The sequence below is a fragment of the Myotis yumanensis genome, unplaced genomic scaffold (assembly GCF_028538775.1).
Source record: "Myotis yumanensis isolate MYYU_CA2020_CCGP unplaced genomic scaffold, mMyoYum1.0.hap1 SCAF_1, whole genome shotgun sequence".
Classification (NCBI taxonomy): Eukaryota; Metazoa; Chordata; class Mammalia; order Chiroptera; family Vespertilionidae; genus Myotis; species Myotis yumanensis.
The window spans coordinates 117,178,554-117,199,646 of record NW_027223752.1 but is presented as its reverse complement, the minus strand read 5'-3'; the positions used below and the strand labels follow the sequence as shown (position 1 = coordinate 117,199,646).

At 42.4% G+C, this 21,093-nt stretch overlaps 1 protein-coding gene across 3 annotated transcripts in view; it reads left to right on the top strand.

Annotated features, from left to right (window-relative positions):
• The window catches only part of ARIH1 (ariadne RBR E3 ubiquitin protein ligase 1), a 123,919-nt gene that overhangs the window by 87,472 nt on the left and 15,354 nt on the right, over positions 1-21,093 (top strand). For all 3 annotated transcript variants that reach the window (XM_070430843.1, XM_070430852.1, XM_070430861.1), the window contains 5 exons: positions 11,873-11,939; positions 13,099-13,205; positions 15,645-15,687; positions 16,205-16,276; positions 20,158-20,288. In XM_070430843.1, coding sequence (XP_070286944.1) covers positions 11,873-11,939; positions 13,099-13,205; positions 15,645-15,687; positions 16,205-16,276; positions 20,158-20,288 — 420 coding nt within the window. The remainder of the gene's footprint in view (positions 1-11,872; positions 11,940-13,098; positions 13,206-15,644; positions 15,688-16,204; positions 16,277-20,157; positions 20,289-21,093) is intronic.

The following is a 21,093-nucleotide window of genomic DNA, read 5'->3' as shown; positions in this document are numbered from 1 at the left end:
GCAGGATAAAGTGGAGAACGAGTAGGAATAGATAGACCTTTATGCTGGTCTGACCTATTAGAGGAGAAAAAGAAGGAAGGGGGCATTCAGTAGGAAGAAATTCAGATTATGATGCAGCTGTGAGTCTTCTGAAGCCCCGTGAGGCACTTCATTTCATAGATTGAACACAGAGTAATGCCTCAATAAGCAAAAATGGTCAGGCCCTGATACCCTTACTATGTTCAGTCATTCTCTGGGTGCTACCCAGTGGGAATGTGGCCTCAGCTGGAACATTGCTACAGATACCAAGAGCACTGCAGCTGGAGGCTTGTGGCTAACTACTCTCCTTGTAAAAGGGAGAAAGAAACTTGAGGAAATAGTTCCTGACCCTGGGTAAAGTCCCAACTAAGTTGGTTAATTCCTGAGTCAGTGTTGTTTGGGCTGTGGATGTGGTTAAGAAAGTTATTGTTTTATAAAATTTTACTAGTGACCCAGTGCGCGAAATGTGCGAGACCCAGACCCACGGGAAATAGCGTAAGACCCAGGACCCCAGACCCCACTGCACCATGAGTCAAGTCCCTGCCTACCCGCGCATGCAGCCCCACCCACCCACGCATGCCTTGCTGCGCACGCAGCCTCCTGGTGACTGGTCTTGGTTGTTATGGCGGTAGGGCCACTGGGTTTTATAATATAAATTTGGGAGGGGGACTAGATGGGAAATGGAGAAAATATATTTCCAACACCTAAAATGAATATGGCTAATATCATAAGGGCTTTTTACAAATCAGTAAGAAAATTCTATGGAGAGAACATGAAAATGCAGTTCACAATGAAAGAAATTTAAATGGTTGCATAGTGAAAGAAACGGAAATGGTTATGAACAATAGCTAACATGCTTACTTACATAAATGTAAATCAAAATTGGAGTAAATTTTTTTTTTTTAAATCCTTACCTATGGGTACTTTTTCCATTGATTTTTAGAGAGTGGAGGTGGGGGGCAACAGGGGAGAGAAGAAACATCAATGTGAGGGAGACGCATTAACTCCTGCATGTTCCCTGACTGGAGGCGGGGATCGAACCCATGACACTTCATTGTGCACACTAATGCTCTAACCACTGAGGATACCAGCCAGGGCAGATAAAATAACTTTTTTGTTGTTAATCCTCACCTGAGGATATTTCTCCATTGATCTTTTAGAGAGAGGGAAAGACAGAGAGAAACATCGATGTGAGAGAAAAACATCAATTGGTTGCCTCGTGCACCTGCCCCACCCAGGGCCTGGGCGGGTGGAGGAGCCTGCAATTAACGTATGTGCCCTTGACCATAATTGAACTGGAACCCTTTGATCTGCAGGCCAACACTTTATCCACTCAGCCAAACTAGCTAGGGCAAAATAACTTTTTTTTAAAGTCCTTTTTACATTTCATATTGGTAAGGAGTAAAGATTTGGTAACGTGAGTGAGAATATAGTACAATAAGAGTATAAACTCTTGCAAACACTTTTTAATGCAGTTTGGCAATTTCTACACATGTATATGTGTAGAAATATACATTTCTTCCTCTCTGAAATAAAATTTTAAAATGACAAAAAAGGAAAACTCTAAACAATGGAAGTAAGAAGGCAGCAATCTTCCTATCTAATAAAAGAAAAACATGCAAATTGGTCCTCACTCTGCTACACCCACAAGCCACGTCCACCAGCCAATCAGGAGCAAGTATGCAAATTAACCAAACCAAGATGGCAGCAGCCATGGAGCTGGAGTGAGGAGGAGGCTTGGGTTGCCCCCGGCAATGGAGGAAGCCAAGCTCACCGCCTGCCTTGGCCGGCCCTGGGCTCCACTCAAGGCTACAAAGTTTCAATCCCAGATACCTGCTTCCAGCCCGCTGTGGCCTCTGCTCAAGGAGGCGCTGAAATAAATAAATCTCAGATACCTGCTTCCAGCCCTACCTGGCCTCTGCTCAAGGAGGCGCTGAAAAAAAAGAAAGAAAGAAAGGAGAGGCTGGGAGCTTGGGTCGCCGTGGGTGAGTGGCCAGCCTGAAAACGGCCATCAACCCCTCACCTAGGCTGGCCACCCTGAAGGGGCTGTGTGCAACCTGAAAACGGCTCTCAGCCCCTCACCCAAACTGGCAAAACCCCCGTGGAGTGAGGATCCACACTGGGGGGCTTGATCAGCCTGCAAACAGCCCTTACCCAGGGGCTGATGTTTCTACACCGACAGGGGTGTATCCAGCCTGAAAATGGCACTCACCCCCTCACCCAGGCTGGCCAGGCACCCCAGCGGGACCCCCACCCTGATCTGGGACACCCTTAAGGGCAAACCAGCCAGCCCTCACCCGTGCACCAGGCCTCTATCCTCTATAATAAAAGAGTAATATGCAAATTAACCCTAGCAGCAGAAAGACTGGGAATGACTGGTCACTATGACACACACTGACCACCAGGGGGCAGACGCTCAATGCAGGAACTGCCCCCTGGTGGTCAGTGCGCTCCCACAGGGGGAGCTCTGCTCAGCCACAAGCCAGGCTGAGGGCTGCCAGCACAGCGGTGGTGGCAGGAGCCTCTCCCACCTCCTCAGAAGCACTAAGGATGTCTGACTGCAGCTTAGGCCTGCTCCCCGCTGGCAAGTGGACATCTCCCGAGGCCTCCTGGGCTGCCAGAGGTATGTCGACTGCCAGCTTAGGCCCATTCCCCCGGGGAGCAGGCTTAAGCCAGCAGGTGGACATTCCCCAATGGGTCCCAGACTGTGAGAGAGCACGGGCCAGGCTGAGGAACCTCCCCTAAGTGCACAAATTTTGGTGCACCGGACCTCTAGTCTATCCTATCTAATAAAAGAGAAACATGGTAATTAGCGTACGACCGCTACCCTTCCCATTGGCTAATCAGGATGATATGCAAATTAACTGCCAGCTAAGATGGTGGCCAGCAGCCAGGCAGCTGGAAGCAAACATGAGGCTTGCTTGCTTCAGTGAAGGAGGACTCCAACGTTCCCCGCCTGCCTTGCCGGCCTCTGAGCTGGCAGTTTGAAACATTGTAACAAATATAGAAGCTAAACAAAACCCCAGAAACCAGCTTTCGGCCGGATGGGATCTCAGAGCTGGAGATGATACAGTGTTTCGATTATAGAACCAAAACAAACCAGATACCTGCTTTCAGCAGCAGAGGCCTTGGCCCAGAATTTAAAAAAAAAGAAAAAAAGGAGCAGTTGGGAGCTTCAGTCACCCACCAGCCTGAAAACAGCCCTCAGCCCCTCATCCAGGCTGGCCAGGCACCCCAGTGGGGATCCCCACCCTGATCCAGGACACCCTTCAGGGCAAACCAGCCAGTCCCTACCCATGCACCAGGCCTCTATTCTATATAGTAAAAGGGTAATATGCCTCCCAGCACCGGGATCAGCGTGACGGGGCAGCGCCCAAACCCCCTGATCGCCCTGCGGCTCTGTGTGTGACAGGGGGCGGGGCCACAACCTCCCTATCCGCCCTGCTCTGTTCATGACAGGGGAAGGCGCCCCAACCCCCTGATCAGCCTTGCTCTGTGCCTGATAGGGGGGAGCTTCCCAACCTCCTGATCGCCCTGCGGCTCTGTGTGTGACAGGGTGTTGCGCCCCAACCCCTCTCCCCCACGGGCCCTGCTCTGTGTGTGACGGGGTAGAGCCATAACCTCCCCATCGGCCCTGCCCTGAGTGTGAGAGTGGCGGCGCCCCAACCCCCTGATCGGCCCTGCTCTGTGGGTGATAGAGGGCGGCGCCCCAACCCCCTGATCTGCCCTGCTCTGTGTGTGACGGGGGTGGTGCCCCAACTCCCCTATCGGCCCTACTCTGTCCGTGACGGGGGGAGCTGACCAACCCACTGATGGGCCCTGCTCTGTGCGTGACAGGGGGGAGCTCCCCAACCCCCCTGATGGGCCCTGCTCTGTGCGTGACAGGGGGCAGTGCCCCAACCCCCCAATTGGCTGTACCCTGAGCGTCACTGAGGGTGGCATCGCAACCTCCGGATCCTCCCTGCTCTGTGCATGACAAGGGGCAGCGCCCCAACTCCCCAATCGACCCTGCTCTCAGCCTGACCAGGGGCTGCACCTAGGGATTGGGCGTGCCCTCTGCCACCCGGGAGCAGGCCTAAGCCAACAGGTCGTTATCTCCTGAGGGGTCCCAGACTGTGAGAGGGCACAGGCTGGGCTGAGGGACCCCCCATCCCCCCCGGGTGCACAAATTTTTGTGCACCGGGCCTCTAGTATCTAATAAAGGAGAAACATGCAAATCGACCATACCTCCGCTACACTCACAAGCCACGCCCGCAAGCCAATCAGGAGCCAGTATACAAATAAACCCAACCAAGATGGTGGCAGCAACAGAGCTGGAGCGAATAGGAGGCTTGGGTTGCCCCTGGCGAAGGAGGAAGCCAAGCTTCCCGCCTGCTCTGGCCAGCTGTGGGCTCCGCTCAAGGCTACAAAGTTTCAATTATAGAAGATAAATAAATCCCAGATACCTGCTTCCAGCCACTGTGGCCTCCGCTCAAAGAGGGTCTGGGAGCCTGGGTTGCCAGGGGCAGTGGCCGCCTGCAAACAGCCATCAACCCCTCACCCAGGCTGGCCAGGCACCCCAGTGGGGACCCCCACTCTGAAGGGAGTGTAGCCAGCCTGCAAACAGGCCTCAGCCCCTCACCCAGTCTGGCCACACACCCCCAGCGGGGACCCTCACCCCATGGGGGTGTGTCCAGCCTGCAGTCCACCACAGGCCTCTCGCCCAGGCCGCCCCACACCCCAAGGGAATCCCCACCCTGATCCGGGACACCCTTCAGGGCAAACCAACCAGCCCCCACCCGTGCACCAGGCCTCTATATTAATGAGGGTAATATGCTAATGAGACTGGGAGACCTTCCAGGAGACCTTCCGGATGTTCTTCTGGACTAAACCATGGTGGCAGGGCCGAGGTAAAGGCGGTTAGAGGCCAAGAGGGGTGGGAAGTTGTGGGTGATCATGCTAGTGGGGGGCGGGGCCGTTGGGGGTAAGCAGACCAGCAGGGGGGCCTGTTGGGGTCAAGCAGGCCATCAGTGGGGGTCAGTTGGAGGTGCTCAGGACAGCGGGGTGGGGGGCAGTTTGGAGTGAGCAGGTCAGCAGGGGGGCAATTTGGGGCTAGCAGGCCAGTGGGGAGGGTAGGTGGGGCCAAGCAGGCCAGCAGGGGGGGGCAGTTGGGGTGATCAGACTGGCAGGGGAGGGCATTTGGGGGCAAGCAGGCCAGCGGCGGGGGGCAATTGGGGTCGAGCAGGCCGGCAGGCAGATCGGTTAGGGGCAATCAGGCAGGCAGGCAGGCAGGCAGGTGAGCGGTTAGGAGCCAGCCATCCCAGATTGCAAGAGGGATGTCCGACTGTCAGTTTAGGCCCGATCCCTGTAAACCAGCAGTAGGACATCCTTCTAGGAGTCCCAGATTGGAGAGGGTGCAAGCCGGGCTGAGGAAATTCTGTGCACCAGACCACTAGTCCTATATAATAAAAGGGTAATATGCAAATCGACCGGCAGAACGACCGATTGCTATGGCGCGCACTGACCACCAGGGAGAAGACGCTCAATGCAGGAGCTGCCCCCTGGTGGTCAGCATACTCCCACAGGAAGAACGCCGCTCAGCCACTAGCCAGGCAGACGGCTGGCACCCGCAGTGGCGGTGGCAGGAGCCTCTCCTACCTCCACAGCAGCGCTAAGGATATCCGACTACAGTTTAGGCCCACTCCCTGCAGTTGTCAGTCGGACATCCCCTGAGGGCTTCCAGATTGCTAAAGAGCGCAGGCTGGGAGTGCAAAAATATCGTGCACCGAGCCTCTAGTTAATTATATTGTTGTCCTCTATTTGCTGCTTTCAAGAATTGTTGTGTCTTGGGCTTAAAGTAGTTTGGCTGTGATATACCTGGATGTGGTTCTCTTTGTGTTTATCTTCTTTGGAGTTTCTTCAGCTCTTTGGATATGAAGCATGGTAAATGCATAATAAACTTTGATAATATTCATAAGAGAATTTTAATAGTGGTATCAGCTGGGGTTTGGGGATTAGAAAGAGGGATTTTTACTTTTCAGTTTATTTAGTTGTATACTATTGATATGTATCTTCCATTTTCTTTTAAATAAAGAACTGTAGAATTCAAAGGGCTAGTTAACTAAATCAGAGAATTTTTTTTTTTTTTACTTTTTAATATTTTTTTTATTGATTTCAGAGAGGAAGGGAGAGGGAGAGAGAAACATCAATGATGAGAGAGAATCATTAATCAGCTGCTGCCTCCTGCACACCCCCCACTGAGGATCAAGCCCACAAACCGGGCATGTACCGTGACCACAAATTGAACCATGACCTCCTGGTTCATAGGTTGATAATTACCCACTGAGCAACACCAGCTGGGCAGAGAATATGTTATTTTATTTAATTTTTATTATTGAAAATATTACATATGTCCCCTTTTTTCTCCCACTGATCCCTTATCCCTCACCCCAGGCCTTCACGATCCTATTGTCCAGCAGTTGCCAACCTTTCGGACCTCACAGACCACCAGTGGTCCATGGGCCACCAGTTGGCAACCACTGCTATTGTCTGTGTCCATGTCCATGGGTTATGCATATATGCATACAAGTTCTTTTGTTGATCTCTTACCATCCACCCCCACCTTCCCTCTGAGATTTGAAAGTCTGTTCCATGTTTCTGTGTCTCTGGATCTGTTTTGTTCATCAGTTACTTTGTTCATTAGATTCCATATATGAGTGCAATCCTATGATACTTATCTTTCTCTGACTGGCTTATTTTACTTAGCATAATACTCTCCAGGTGTGTCTCCATACTGTCTCAAAGGATAAGAGGTACTTTTTTTTTTACTGCTGCATAGTATTCCATGGTGTAAATGGTACCATGGCTTTTTTTATCCACTCATCTACTGATGGGCACTTGGGCTGTTTGCAGATCTTAGCTGTTGTAAATTGTGCTGCTCGGAACATAGGAATGCATACTTTCTTTCTGATTGTTTTTTTTTGGGGGGGGGGTCTCTTAGGATATATTCCTACAAGTGAGATCACTGAGTCCATTGGGAGTTACATTTTTTAATTTCTTTAGGAAACTCCATACTGTTTTCCATAGTAGCTGCACTCCCACCGGCAGTGTAAGGGGATTCTCTTTTCTCCACAACCTCGCCAACACTTGTCGTTTTTTGATGATAGCCATTCTGACAGGTGTGAGGTGATATTTCATTGTTGTTTTAAATTGCATCTCTCTGATGATCAGTGACTTTGAGCATTTTTTTCATATATCTCTTGGCCATCTGTATATCCACTTTGCAGAAGTGCCTACTTTGGTCCTTTGCTCATTTTTAATTGGATTGTCTTCCTTTTGTTAAGTTGTATGAGTTCCTTTTGTGGTACAGAAGCTTTTTATTTTGATATAGTCCCATTTGTTTATTTTCTCTGCCCCAGGAGGACACATATTGCTACGAGAAATGTATGAGATTTTGCTGCCTATTGTTTCTTCTAGGGTTTTTATGGTTTCACATCTTACATTTAAGTCTTTTATCCATTTGAGTTTATTCTTGTGCATGGTGTAAGTTGGTGGTCTAGTTTCATTTTTTTGTATTATTTAGTTGAAAAAACTGTCTTGACTCATTGTTTTATTGAAGAGACTGTCTTGACTCCATTGTATGCTCTTGCCTCCTTTGTCAAATATTAATTGAGCATGGCTTGGGTCGATTTCTGGGTTCTCTGTTGTGTTCCATTGGTCCATATGTCTGTTCCTATACCAGTTCCAGGTTGTTTTGAGTACAGTGGCTTTGTAGTATAATACGATATCTGATATTGTGATCACTCTAACTTTGTTCTTTCTCAAGATTGCTACGGCTATTTGGGGGTCTTTTATGGTTCCATACAAATTTTTGGAGTAATTTGTTCTAGATCTGTAAAATATGCCATTGGTAATTTAATAGGAATTGCATTGAATTTATAGATTGCTTTTGGTAGTATGGGCATTTTTTTTTTTTTAAAGAGCAGGGTTTTTTTTTGTTTTTTGTGGTTTTTTTTAAATATACTTTATTGATTTCTTTATAGAGAGGAAGGGAGAGGGATAGAGAGTTAGAAACATAAATGAGAAAGAAACATCGATCAGCTGCCTCCTGCACACCTCCTACTGGGGATGTGCCCGCAACCAAGGTACATGCCCTTGACCGGAATCGATCCTGGGACCTTTCAGTCTGTAGGCCGACTCTATCCACTGAGCCAAACCAGTTAGGGCTAGTATGGACATTTTAATGATGTTCATTCTACCAGTCCATGAACATAATATATTCTTCCACTTGTTTATATCTTCCTCTGTCTCTTTTTTTCAAAGTCCTATAGTTTTCAGAGTACAAGTCTTTTACCTCCTTCGTTAAGTTTATTTCTAGGTATCTTAATATTTTTGTTGCAGTGCTAAATGGGATTGTTTGTTTAGTTTCTACTTTCTGAGACTTTCATTATTGATGTGTAAAAATGCCATCAATTTCTGGGTGTTAATTTTGTATCCTGTTACATTGCTGAATTTCTTTATTAAATCGAGTAGTTTTTTGGTGGAGTCTTTAGTTATTTTATTTTATTTTATTTTATTTTATTTTATTTTTTAGAGAGAGGGAGAGAGAGATAGAAACATTAATGATGAGAGGGAGTCATTGATTGACTGCCTCCTGCACTCCCCATACTGGTGATTGAGCCCACAACCCAGGCATATGCCCTGACCAGGAATTGAACCAGGACTTCCTGGTTCATAGGTTGACGTTCAACCACTGAGCCATGCTGGACAGGCTATAGGGTTTTCTATGTATAATATGTCATCTGTGAATAATGAGAGCTTTACTTCCTCCTTTCCAATTTGCATACCTTCTATTTCTTCTTGTCTGTTCACTGTGTCAAACACTTCTGGTACTATGTTGAATAAGAGTAGTGAAAGCGGACATTCCTGTCTTTTTCCTGTTCTTAGGGTAAATGGTTTCAGTTTTGCCTATTGAGTATGATGTTGGCTTTAGGTTTGTCATATATGGACTTTATCATGTTGAAATATGATCCCTTTATTCCCACTTTGCTGAGAGTTTTTATCAAAAATGGTTGATGGATTTTGTTGAATGTACTGCATGATGCTGATACTGTTACATTTCATTCTGTCCCACAGCTCTCTTAAACTATCCTCCTGTTCTTTAATTGTTTTTTCTTTTTGTTTCTTTGCTTGAGTGATTTTTTTCTACCCTGTCTTCTAATTCAGTGATGGGATCCTCAGCTTCCTCTAATCTGCTGGGTTTTTTTCCTATTTATGTATTCTTTACTTCTGCTATGTCATTCTTCATTTCTGACTGGTTGTTTTTCATAGTTTTTATGTCTTTTTTCATGCTTATGATCATAACTCTGAACTCATTACTGAGATAGATAAATTGCTAATCTCCAATTCATTTAGTTTGTCTTCTGGAGAATTTTCTAGTTCCTTAATTTGGGGCTTAATTCTTTGTCTCCAAATTTTGGCTGCCTGTTTGGGTTTATTTCTACATATTTTAAGTAGATCTGCTTACAACCCCCAATCTTGCTAGGGTGGCCTTAGAGGTCAGTGATAGCGAATCTGTGACACGCAAACTCATTTTTTTAGTTGATTTTTCTTTGTTAAATGGTACTTAAATATATAAAATAAATATCAAAAATATAAATCTTTGTTTTACTATGGTTGCAAAGATCAAAAAATTTCTATATGTGACACGGCACCAGAGTTAAGTTAGGGTTTTTCAAAATGCTGACACGCCGAGCTCAAAAGGTTTGCCATCACTGCCTTAGGTAGTAGGTGATCTGTGCGAACCAAAGGCACAGTCTCCCTGATCACCAGACCTGGATGCTGTAATAATGTCCTTTGTGCATGTTGTATTGGCCTTCCCTGTTGTAATTGAGTCTTAATTGCTATTGGCTTGCTTGTGCGTGGGCTTGATGATCAGCCAACACAGTGTGCAGGCTGCTGTGCAGGTGCTGATCACAAGAAGCTGAATTCACCTCACTAGGGCTTGCAGTCTGCCAATTTCTCCCTGTGGATATAGTGCTTGTGAAGCCTATTTGATCCTGTTCTGTTGTTGTCTGAAACTGTCCACTGGGTTTATTATTGCTTTGGGGGCCTCTTTGGAGTGTCTTTGTTTCAGGTCAATGTCAGATGCTGTTTGTGACTGGCCCTGAGTACTCTCTTTGGAGCTATCAGTGATTCACAGCCTGTGGCTCCCTCTGCTGGGGCTGGATGCATGTGGAAAGTACCAAGCTGCGCACCAAGGTCTGCTGCTCTCTTTAGCCTCAGACCCAGAAGCAGGTCAGGCACAGAAAGACTCAAAACACCCAGAGATCTGCCTCTTCCTGCAGGCTGATTGTTAGTCTCAGTCACTTAGTGAGCCTCAGGCTGCAGAGCTCAGCAGGGCGTAAACTCCACATGGTAGGCAAAGGGTTTCTAATAGTTGGGGCAGTTTCTGTCCCCATCCCTCCAACCCCCAAAGCTGCATTGATGGGAAAAGCTTTCCTAAGAATAGTGCTTTCTGCAGCATGGGAGAATGCCTCAGCACAGGGGTTCCAGGTGGCTCTCTTCTCAGCTCTCTCTCCAGAGCCACCAATCCCAGACTCTTCTCACGCAGCTCTAGTCCACTCTGCCCTCCTTCTGCCAGAGCCCAAGGTGAGTGACTGAAAACCATATTGAGTGCATTGGCCCTTTAAGGAGGTGCCTACGTTTCCCGTCTCTCCCTACAGGACAGAACCCCCAGTGCTTTTCACCGCCAGATGTTATGTGGCCACCTTGCTCAGTTCTTGTATTCTGGGTTGGGAAGGCTAGCTGGGTGTTTAATCCTCAAACTTCTCACAGGGAATCCCCACTGCTGAAATATCCCTCCCAAATTTCAGCTGCAGCCTCTTTGGGTTTGTGTCTGTGCCCTCTTGTGCCTCAGCCATTTCCTACCTGTCTTGTTATTGCCTCCTTTTTAAGTCCTTGGTTATGAGTGTTCTCTCCGGCTAGTCTTCAGTTGGTTATTCAGGTTGGTTTTTCTATATTTTAGTTGAAATTCCAGTTTTGTCCTTGGGGAATATCTTTGTAGCTTCCACTTAATCCACCACTATCGTTCAGTCCCTTCTTTAATTTCTTTAAAATGCACTTCCCTGTCTTGGGGGGCTCTGGGTTGCCAAAGGGGTCAGGATCCGGAGGCCTGGTCACTAAGGGGCTAGCCCCGCAGGGCTCCATCATGTGTGCACCCAGGGTGGAGGGGCACAGCAACACCTTTTTCTTACAACACACTTAAAAGAGTTTTTACTATTAAAACTAATGAAACTTAAGCTTCAAGGTTCTTCACTTTCATGGGTTCCTGTGATTTCTAGAAGTAGTTGTGAATTATAGTGTTCTTGGTGGACGAGAGAAGCCAGGTTGCAGTCAGTATTTCTGGTAAATTACCAAGAGATCTCAAAAGAAGAAGGTACTCAAAACTATAGCAAAACCTGGATCAGTTTCTTAATATTCTTGTCATCTCTTATTTCACACACTGATTTTGGAGAGGGGATCTGAGGAAAGGTGGCTGAGAAATTAGGGTTTAAGGCAAGATGTCAGTCAGAAGACCATGAAAGGGGCCTAAATTTGGCAGTAGTTGCTAAGTCATTAGATCATAATACAAACTGGGTAAAAATAGAATATTTAGAGTGTAAGAAATATGGGGAAAACATCTACCAAAATAAAACTACAGAAACTTTGAAAATATTGTTTTGATTACTACAGTTATACTTGTTGATAATCTATGTGCATTTTAATATTTTCAAGTTAGGGCAGTTTATAGCCTTAGCATTGAAATTTTATTTTATAAATGCAGAAAATACTCTTGGCTGAAACTCCCTAATAAACTTTTTATTCTTGCTTTCAGGCGCCTGATCACAGATTCAAAGGTTAAATTAAAGTATCAACATTTAATAACAAATAGCTTTGTCGAGGTAAGTGATTTCTCTGAACAGTTTCTCTCTTTTAATTAGAGTAATTTTTTAGAATAGAAATATTAATTTTGTTTAAAATCTTTATTGTTGAGAGTATTATAGATGTCTCCTCCATTGCCCCCCTCTACCCAAATCCTGCCCCACCCCAGGCCTTCACCATGCTATTGTCTGTGTCCGTGGGTTACACATATATGCATATAGGTATTTTTTTTAATTTCTTTATTGTTTAAAGTATTACATCAATCTCCCTTTCCTCCCCCCCCCCCCATTGACCTCTCCCGGGCCGCTCCCACCCCCCAGCACATGCCCTCACCCCCCTACTGTCTGTGTCCTTCGGTTATGCTCATATGCTTGCATACAAGTCCTTTGATTGATCTCTTACCCCTCACCCCCCTCCTTTCTTCATAGGTTGGACAGTCTGTTCAATGCTTCTATGTCTCTGGATCTATGTTTTTCATCAGTTTATGTTGTTCATTGTATTCCACAAATGAGTGAGATCATGTGACATTTATCTCAGGATTGTGACAAATCAATAAGTAGATATCTCTTCATAGATCTTCAGCTTTTATAATAAAACTAAAGGCCTAGAAGATTCGCGCAATAGGCCTTCCTTTCCCTGGCTGTTGGCACCGTTTTCCTCCGGCACCCAGGACCCAGGCCTTTGGTCCGGCAAATGCGAGGCTTGGCTTCTCCGCTCTGGCCACAGCGAGGCTTGGCTTCTCCTCTGCAGCCGCAGCAGAGAAGCCAAGCCTCTTCAGTCTTCAGTTGTCTTCAGTCTTCGCGCCTCATCTGCGTATGCAAATTAACCACCATCTTTGTTGGGTTAATTTGCATACTCACCCTGATTGGCTGGTGGGCATAGCAGAGGGATGGTCAATTTGCATATTTCCCTTTTATTTGTGTAGATTCTTTCCTCACTAAGTTGTATACTTTTATAATAAACTGGTAATCTAGTAAGTAAAAAAAAAGAAAAACAGTGCACCCAAAAAGCATTGCTGTAGAAGACTGAGTATTGGTGGCAGGTTTTTATGTGCTTATGTCACCATCAGCCTCTTTGTCCCTTATGCTAGGGAGCTAATATAAATAATTGCTTGGTGTGCTGGCAAATCTTGCATCAGAATTTAATTTGTCATTTTTTATTTTCTAACTTGTGTTTCAGTGCAATAGACTGTTAAAGTGGTGTCCTGCCCCAGATTGCCACCATGTTGTTAAAGTCCAATATCCTGATGCTAAGCCTGTTCGCTGCAAATGTGGGCGCCAGTTTTGGTAAGCAAGTGATTTCTTAAATTGGAATAGTGCACATAGCTTTTCTATTTATTCTTAGTTGTAAAATAGAGAATAAAATTTTACCTGAGGAAAGAGGAAAGTAGGTATTATTGGTTTAAAATAGTGTGTATTTCTTTTAAATAACAATTAGATTTAAAAGTCGCTCTTAAATAACTTCCCTCGTTCCTTATTGATCTAAGTTTTATATATATTTTCTGATGGTAAAAAGTACAGTTGTAATCTCATTTTCTTGTGTGTTCCAATGGTACTTAAATGGGAGCAAGCTTATAGACCTGGGACAAGAATTCAGTTATTCTAATTTCTGATTGCTTATTTTGTCAAATTATGTTTGGTTCCTTTATGGCTCTTGCTGTTTTAAAGTTCTCTCTTAAGAATAAAATACACAGTCTGGACTTTTTAAAAAATCTCCTTTGCTCTGACAAGTTTAATTACTCCTAAGAAGAAAATGTTCAGGTAAATTTGGAAAGATAGAACATGGTTGGTTAGATGTGCTTTTTAACTAAGAGTTTTCCTATGGCTCCTCTGGCCCCAGCTTTCTTCGTAACCTGGGTTCTTGGAGTTCTATTGCATACCCTTCAGCCTTTGAATTCTAGATTCAACTTACCAGGGAATTTGCAGTTATACCACATATTAGAGAACTAAGATGACCTTCCATTCCTTTGTGGATCTGTTAGGAATGAGAAGTCAAGGGACTCTAGAGCTAGCAAATAGATACTTTATTGGTGTTGCATACCATTCTTTTTTTTCTTTTTTCTTTTTCTTTTTTTCTTTTTGTCCAAATATCTATAGAATTACTTATACATCACTAATATTAAATATTTCCAAAAATAGCAGGTAAACTTACAGGCATTAAATAGGTGTAAAATATATGCTGTTTTGGTCATTATTAAGTATATATTACTAGAGACCCAGTGCATGAAATTTGTGTACTAGTGGGTGGGGGTCCCTCAGCCCAGCCTGCCCCCTCTCACAGTCTGGGAGCCCTCAGGGGATGGCCTACCTATGGGGAGTGAGCCTAAGCCGCAGTCTGGCGGTGGAGGCTCGGAGCAGGCGCCGTGTGTGTGTGTGTGTGTGTGTGTGTGTGTGTGTGTGTGTGTCCACTGGGGGCCTGCCCCCAGCCATGTTGGAGGCTGGGAGCAGGCGCCCCTCTGTGTTGGTCAGGTCCGCGACTTGTGTTGTTCTCTCTGGCTCAGGGCCGCCCCAGCCCCTCTTCCTGAGCTGGTTGTGACCATTACGGAGTCCTGACCTCATTTGCATATTACTTCTTTTTATAGTTAGATAGATAGATAGATAGATAGATAGATAGATAGATAGATAGATTGATTGTTTATAGTTTACCAGGTAGATGGGGTGGATTCTGGTTCCATACCCACTTTCAAATATATTTTTAGTATGAAATATCTTGAATACAGACTAAAGTATAGAGAATAAGAGCAATGAATACTTATGTAGCTACAACCCAGCTTAATCAAAATCAGTATTTTGTTTTTAATAAGAAATAAAATATGACAGACACATTTGAACCCCTTTGGTTCCCTTCTCCGTCCCATTCCTCATCTTCTTTTCTAGATATAACCATTATCTTAACTTCAGTTAAATGAATAGCACTTTGTTTCTCTTATTTGCAAAGGAATTTTGGCTTCCCTAAATTACTTTATTAGCTAATTTATCAGCCATTCCCTGGTTATATTTTCATAAAATTTGTGTTTATTCTTAATTTATACTTTTTTCCAAATGTATATACCATTTGCCTAGAAAGCAAAAGGCATTAATAATTGGTATATTCTTTGAGAATATTTAGTCACACTCTTTTATTTTACACCTTATTTGGTACAGTTCATCTCTACTGGACTGATGTTCATTTGGATCATGCAAACAGTGGCCTGTTTGCTTCCTATATATTGCTTACGGTGCATTAGTACTAAGTTACATATTACCCTACAAAGCCAGACTTTTATTCTTTATTTGGGGTGTTAAATAAGACAATATATGCTATTGAAGCATGGCTGACATTTAGGTTGAAATTAATGAAAATTATTTCAATTTGGCTTCAATTAGAGAATGACTGTACCAAGGATCCATCTTAAAAACTATCAGAAAAATACAAATAATCTGATTTTTTAACAGTTTCATAGCTGTTTAGATAGTGATTTGTTATGAAACTGTCATCTAAGCATGTCTTCATGCTTATAGTCATTCTTTATTCACACACACACATACACACAACACTCTGATCCTAATACTAGATTCTAAATAATTTATTTAGAATAAAATAGACATGGTTCCTGCCTTTCTATTTGCCAGTCACTGGAAACTGGTGAAAATATTGAGGAACTTTAGAGCATGAAGTGGTTTGTTTGCTTACATACTTTACAGTAGGTGGGACTTAATTCTTTTAACTCTTATGTCACTTAACAGTTTTAACTGTGGAGAAAATTGGCATGATCCTGTTAAATGTAAGGTAAGTTTGTCATTTTCATTTTTAAATAACATAGAGCACTTCTAAGACTTGTTTATTGAAAACTACAGCCCACAATTTTATTATTTATCTAGTAATAGATAAAAGATTTTATTTTGCCCTTTTTGTTTCAGATGATCATTACAAGCATTCAGAGCATTCCTTAGGAATAAGTCAACTTCTGATATTATCAGGATAATGATAATTAAGGCACCTTCCTCAATAGGCTTTGTATTTGGCTAAGGGGAATGGCACACCTGGAGCTGAAATTCTAATCAAACTCTAGGTTCTCCATTCTATTCAGCCAGAGAAAGTCCTCCTTTGGTTCAATTTTTATATACTTGATATAAAAACTGCAGGATTTCCTTGATTTAAAAGGAAGTAAACCCAGTAATAATCTTGTCCTTTGGGTTTTATATTTAAGTTTGACTGAATTTGTGTTGAAGTAATTTACTATTTTTACTCTTAAGTCTTTTGTTGTAACCTAATAGTTGTTGTTGTGTGTTTTTTTCCCCAACAGTGGTTGAAGAAGTGGATTAAAAAGTGTGATGATGACAGTGAAACCTCTAATTGGATTGCAGCCAACACAAAGGTTGGTATTTTCCTTCAGTAAACTTGTGGTAATGAACTGATAAGGACAGGTACATCAGCATTAGCAAAAAACAGCAAGTTAACCTGGTTAAGGGCCTTGTTTTATCTTTTTCTCGATTACGGTGTGTGTTTTTTTTTTTATCTAGAATGATTGCCTATTAATTTTTTCTTTATTTTAGTTTTGAGTTTATTGTATTGAATGCTGTAGTGTAATATACACAGGACTTCACTTTAAATTTTTTCTTTTAATGGAAAAGCATTAGTTTCCTATAGAAGAAAGGGCTGATAATTTTTCTACCCCGACATTTGCTATAATGCTTTTTCATATTGTTCTTGGCTTCCTTTTAGTATACAAACGTATTGTAGAGTTTACTCCACCTAGCTTGGTTTTATTAGGCTAATTTGCATTTCTGCCTTTAAAAATCCAGAGGGTTTATCTTAAGGGATTATTTATTTATTTATTTATTTATTTTAGAGCAGCATTCAGAGTAACTGGATAACTTTTTATTATGTAACATTTTTAACATGTTAAACTTATATAATATGATTTATTACAAGACCGGACTCTTAAGAAATACAAGTTTAGGTGTAATATGGGTATCCCCTGATTTGTATATGTGTGTGGGTTTTGTTTTATTTTTAAGTGCATTGCCCAGGATACTAGTTTCAAAATTCAGTCTTTTTATAACCCTGAACCACTTCTAGACAAAAATCTTACAAATACAAGTAATCTTGAACACCCTTGTTTCCTATCGCTAAGTAATGAACAAGCATTTGAACCCCAACTGTGTACCAGCCAATCTCTGGATAGAAAAAAATTCAATCTTATATCCCATCCAAACAGGAAGTGACTTGGGTGATGAATGATAAGGTTTATTAATGGGCTATTCTTTTTTAGAATTGCCTTTCAAATGTGAAGATTATGCTTTAAATCAGTGGTCGCCAATCGGTGGTCTGTGGACTACTGATGGTCCGTGAGGTCTGAAAGGTTGGTGACCACTGCTTTAAATAATACTGAGTTGTTTAGCCTGTGTTAGTTATAGCTTTGTACAGTTTCATCATCCAATCACACGACAATAAGAGTAAGGAATGCTTAAATGATGAAGGCTAACACATGATTTTATAACATTAGTACCCTGCTCTACCCCCCCAAATTAAAAATGCATATTTATTTCTGTCTCTCAGAAAGCATTAGCAGTGAAACTAAGTTCTTTCACATGGTACAGTGCCCACATCTTTGAGGACAGTATGGTTGAAATATTTTTATGCTAACCATCATGATAAGTATAATGGTTTTCATGAGTGCATTGCTGAAAACCTTACTGTAGTGTCAGGAAGTATGGTTACTTTTGTTATTTTTAAAAATTTCCTAGCTTGCCTCGTTTTTTGAAAATTGAGGATTTCTCCACCAGATATGTTCATTAAAGCCCCAGAATCCTTAAATATTGTCTGTAAAAATAGTGTTTGGAATAGGGCAGCTATATTTTCATTAAATAGTTTTCTTAAACTCTCACCCACTTTCTGCATCTAGAGAAATCACAAATACTCTAAACCCCCAAAATGTTTAAAGGAGGAAATATATGTTTGAATATGTTTGACTGATTAGAAGATAGATTATTGAGGAAGAATAGTAATCCTATATAGTAAAAGGCTAATATGCACATTGACCAAACGGCAGAATGACTGGTCATTATGACATGCACTGACCACCAGGGGACAGACACTCAACACAGGAGCTGCCCCCTGGTGGTCAGTGCGCTTCCACAAGGGGGAGTGCCACTCAGCCTCTCCTGCCTCCGTGGCAGCACTAAGGATGTCTGAGAGCTCCCGGACTGGGAGAGGGTGCAGGCCGGGCTGAGGGGGACCCACACATACCCCTGAGTGCACAAATTTTTGCACCGGGCCTCTAGTTTGTAATAAGAAAGTTACCTACTTGGTAGGTTTTCGTTTTATTTTTTAAAATATTTTTCTTGATTTCTGAGAGAAATGAGGAGAGAGAGCAAGATAAAAACATCAGTGATGAGAGAGAATCATTGATCAGCTGCCTTCTGCACACCCCCCTATTAAGTATCAAGCCCAAAACCCAGGCATGTGCCCTGACCAGGAATGGAACCATAACTTCCTGGTTCATAGGTTGATGCTCAACTACTGAGCCGCACTGTCTGGGCTTGACTTGGTAGTTTTGAGGTGAAAGTGAAGAGGCTTTTTTTCTTGAGAAGTTTCAGAAACTTTTATTTATTATCAGCTCCTCAAACAGATATGCAGATTGATGATGGTATCCTAACATATTGAGAACTTCATACTATTTGGTTAATTATAACAAAGATATGTAGAGAGAGACATATTTTAGGCCTGGAACTTGCTTCTGTGAGAAAATGTAAAATTTCTTATGTGTGTGATTTCAAAAATTTGATTTAACCCATTGTACACCATAAGCGTCTGTAGACGTAAGCAGTGGACCTTCCCCACACACCACGTGCATCTATAAAAAAAATGTTTTCCCTAAGTGGCAGCCCTGACCAATTTTAAAATCATTTTTCGTGAAAATTTTCAGCTAAAAATATTCAGGAACACCCAAATTGTGAGTAATATATTTGTTTTTATAATATTCATTGTAAATTGATTTTTTTTAATTAAATTCAAAATATCGTGGCATGTGGGGATGGTTTCCGTTTTGGATGCATGGTAGTTAACTGGTTTAAATGTATGATTAAAAATTGCCATATTGACATATTTCAAATAACTGTAGTTTATGGACATAGTCTGTTTCACAAAGGCTGAATTGTATAAATAATATAATGAGTACTACTTCCCCCTTGTGGTAGTTATAGATCAAACAAATAAATACAGCAAAAATCCAAGCTTTATATCTTATTTTCTTTTAAATTCTGGGTGTTTGATTTGTCTAGATTTTTTTAAAAGAGAAAAACAGTAGGCCTGCAGGTTAATAACTTTAGCTCACTAGCAAAGAAGAACATGATACAAACTCAAGGAGGAAAAATCATGACCTCTGTAGCGCATTTGTAAATGGACCACAATGAGAAGAATTTAAAGCAAGCATATTTGGCAGAAGAAAGTAGGGAACCTCAGTAGCCACAAAAAGAATTTACCAGTTCCACCTGCCTGACTATTGAGACCAAATTGCTTGAGTGTGAATCCTTACTCTATCATTTGCTACCTTTGTGACCTTGGTCTAGTTTCTTTGTTTTCTCTCCCTTAGTTTATTCATCTGAAAAATGGAAATAAGAATAGCACTACTATAAGGATTATAAATTAATGCATATAAAACACTGAGAACAATGTGAGATACAAGAAGTACTCAATCATTATTTTTAGATGATACCAGAGAGAGAACTATATTTACATAAACAACTTTTATCTTCATAAAACTATTATCACTGTCTATGGCAGCCCTGGGCAAACTACGGCCCAGGCCGGATCCTGCCTGTTTGAAATGAATAAAACTAAAAAAAAAAAAAGACTTTTATGTAATGATGTTTACTTTGAATTTATATTAGTTCACACAAACACTCCATCCATGCTTTTGTTCCGGCCCTCCGGTCCAGTTTAAGAACCCATTGTGGCCCTCGAGTCAAAAAGTTTGCCCACCCCTGGTCTATGGCTAAAAGTACTTTAAAAATATTTTTGTCCGCCAACCCCACTAAAATCCTTAAATTCTTTTGCATCTTAACAGCCAGTAATAATGATAACAGCTCATTTTCAGTAGTGCTTATTATTCCACGCTGTTCTAAGTGCTTTACATGTATTAATCACAGTAAATGTGATATCAAAAATAAACCAAATCTAGAACGGGCTTCTTCTCAGTGGTAGTAATACAACCTAGTGTAGCATTGACACCAACTTTATAGTTTCTCTTCATAGGAATGTCCCAAATGCCATGTCACAATTGAGAAGGATGGCGGTTGTAATCACATGGTCTGTCGTAACCAGAACTGTAAAGCAGAGTTTTGCTGGGTGTGTCTTGGCCCTTGGGAACCACATGGATCTGCCTGGTAGGTTGGGGAAATGAAGGGAAGGATATGTTCACATAAGTATGTGATAAATGCTGCATATTATGAATAAGGTTTCTACCTCATGGAAATTACCATCTAACTTGGGAGCTAGCTAAATGAATACAGTGTGTGATTAGTGTTAGAAGTATATTCAAGATATCCAGAGAGAGGAATTAATTAGGCATATTTCACAGATGAGGTAATAATTGAGATTAATTTTAAGGAGGACTAAGTTCATTTGGTTGAAATAGTGTTAGGAAAATATTCAGGGCAAAGGAGCAGCATGAACAAAGGTAGAATGATGTGAACATGCATAATTTATTCAGAGAACAGTTGCATTGTCTGATATGTCTCTCTCTAGACAACAGTTGAAGAAAACTAAGAGACTGATGGCAAAACCCAGCATGCAGGTGTGCTTTACTTATCCTATCAAAAAGTTTGTCCCAAATTTCGAAAATTACCCAATGCATTTCAGATTTTTAGCTTCTTTTTGAAACATAGGCATGGGCCTGCATTTCTGCTTGGCAGCAATCACCTGGAATTGATGGCTAGCCTTTCCTTTTCAGTTTTGTTTCCCCAAAACTGAAGCTTAATGGCATTTGCATTTATCATGATGGCACTAATCTCATTTCAGTAGAAATATATACCTGCTCCATGCATATTAATTTTTTAAATATATTTTTATTGATATGAGAGAGGTAGGGAGGAGGGAAGAGAGAGAGGAACATCAATGATGTGAATCATTTATCGGCTGCCTCCTACACGCCCCCTACTGGGGATCGAGTCCACAGGCCGACGCTCTATC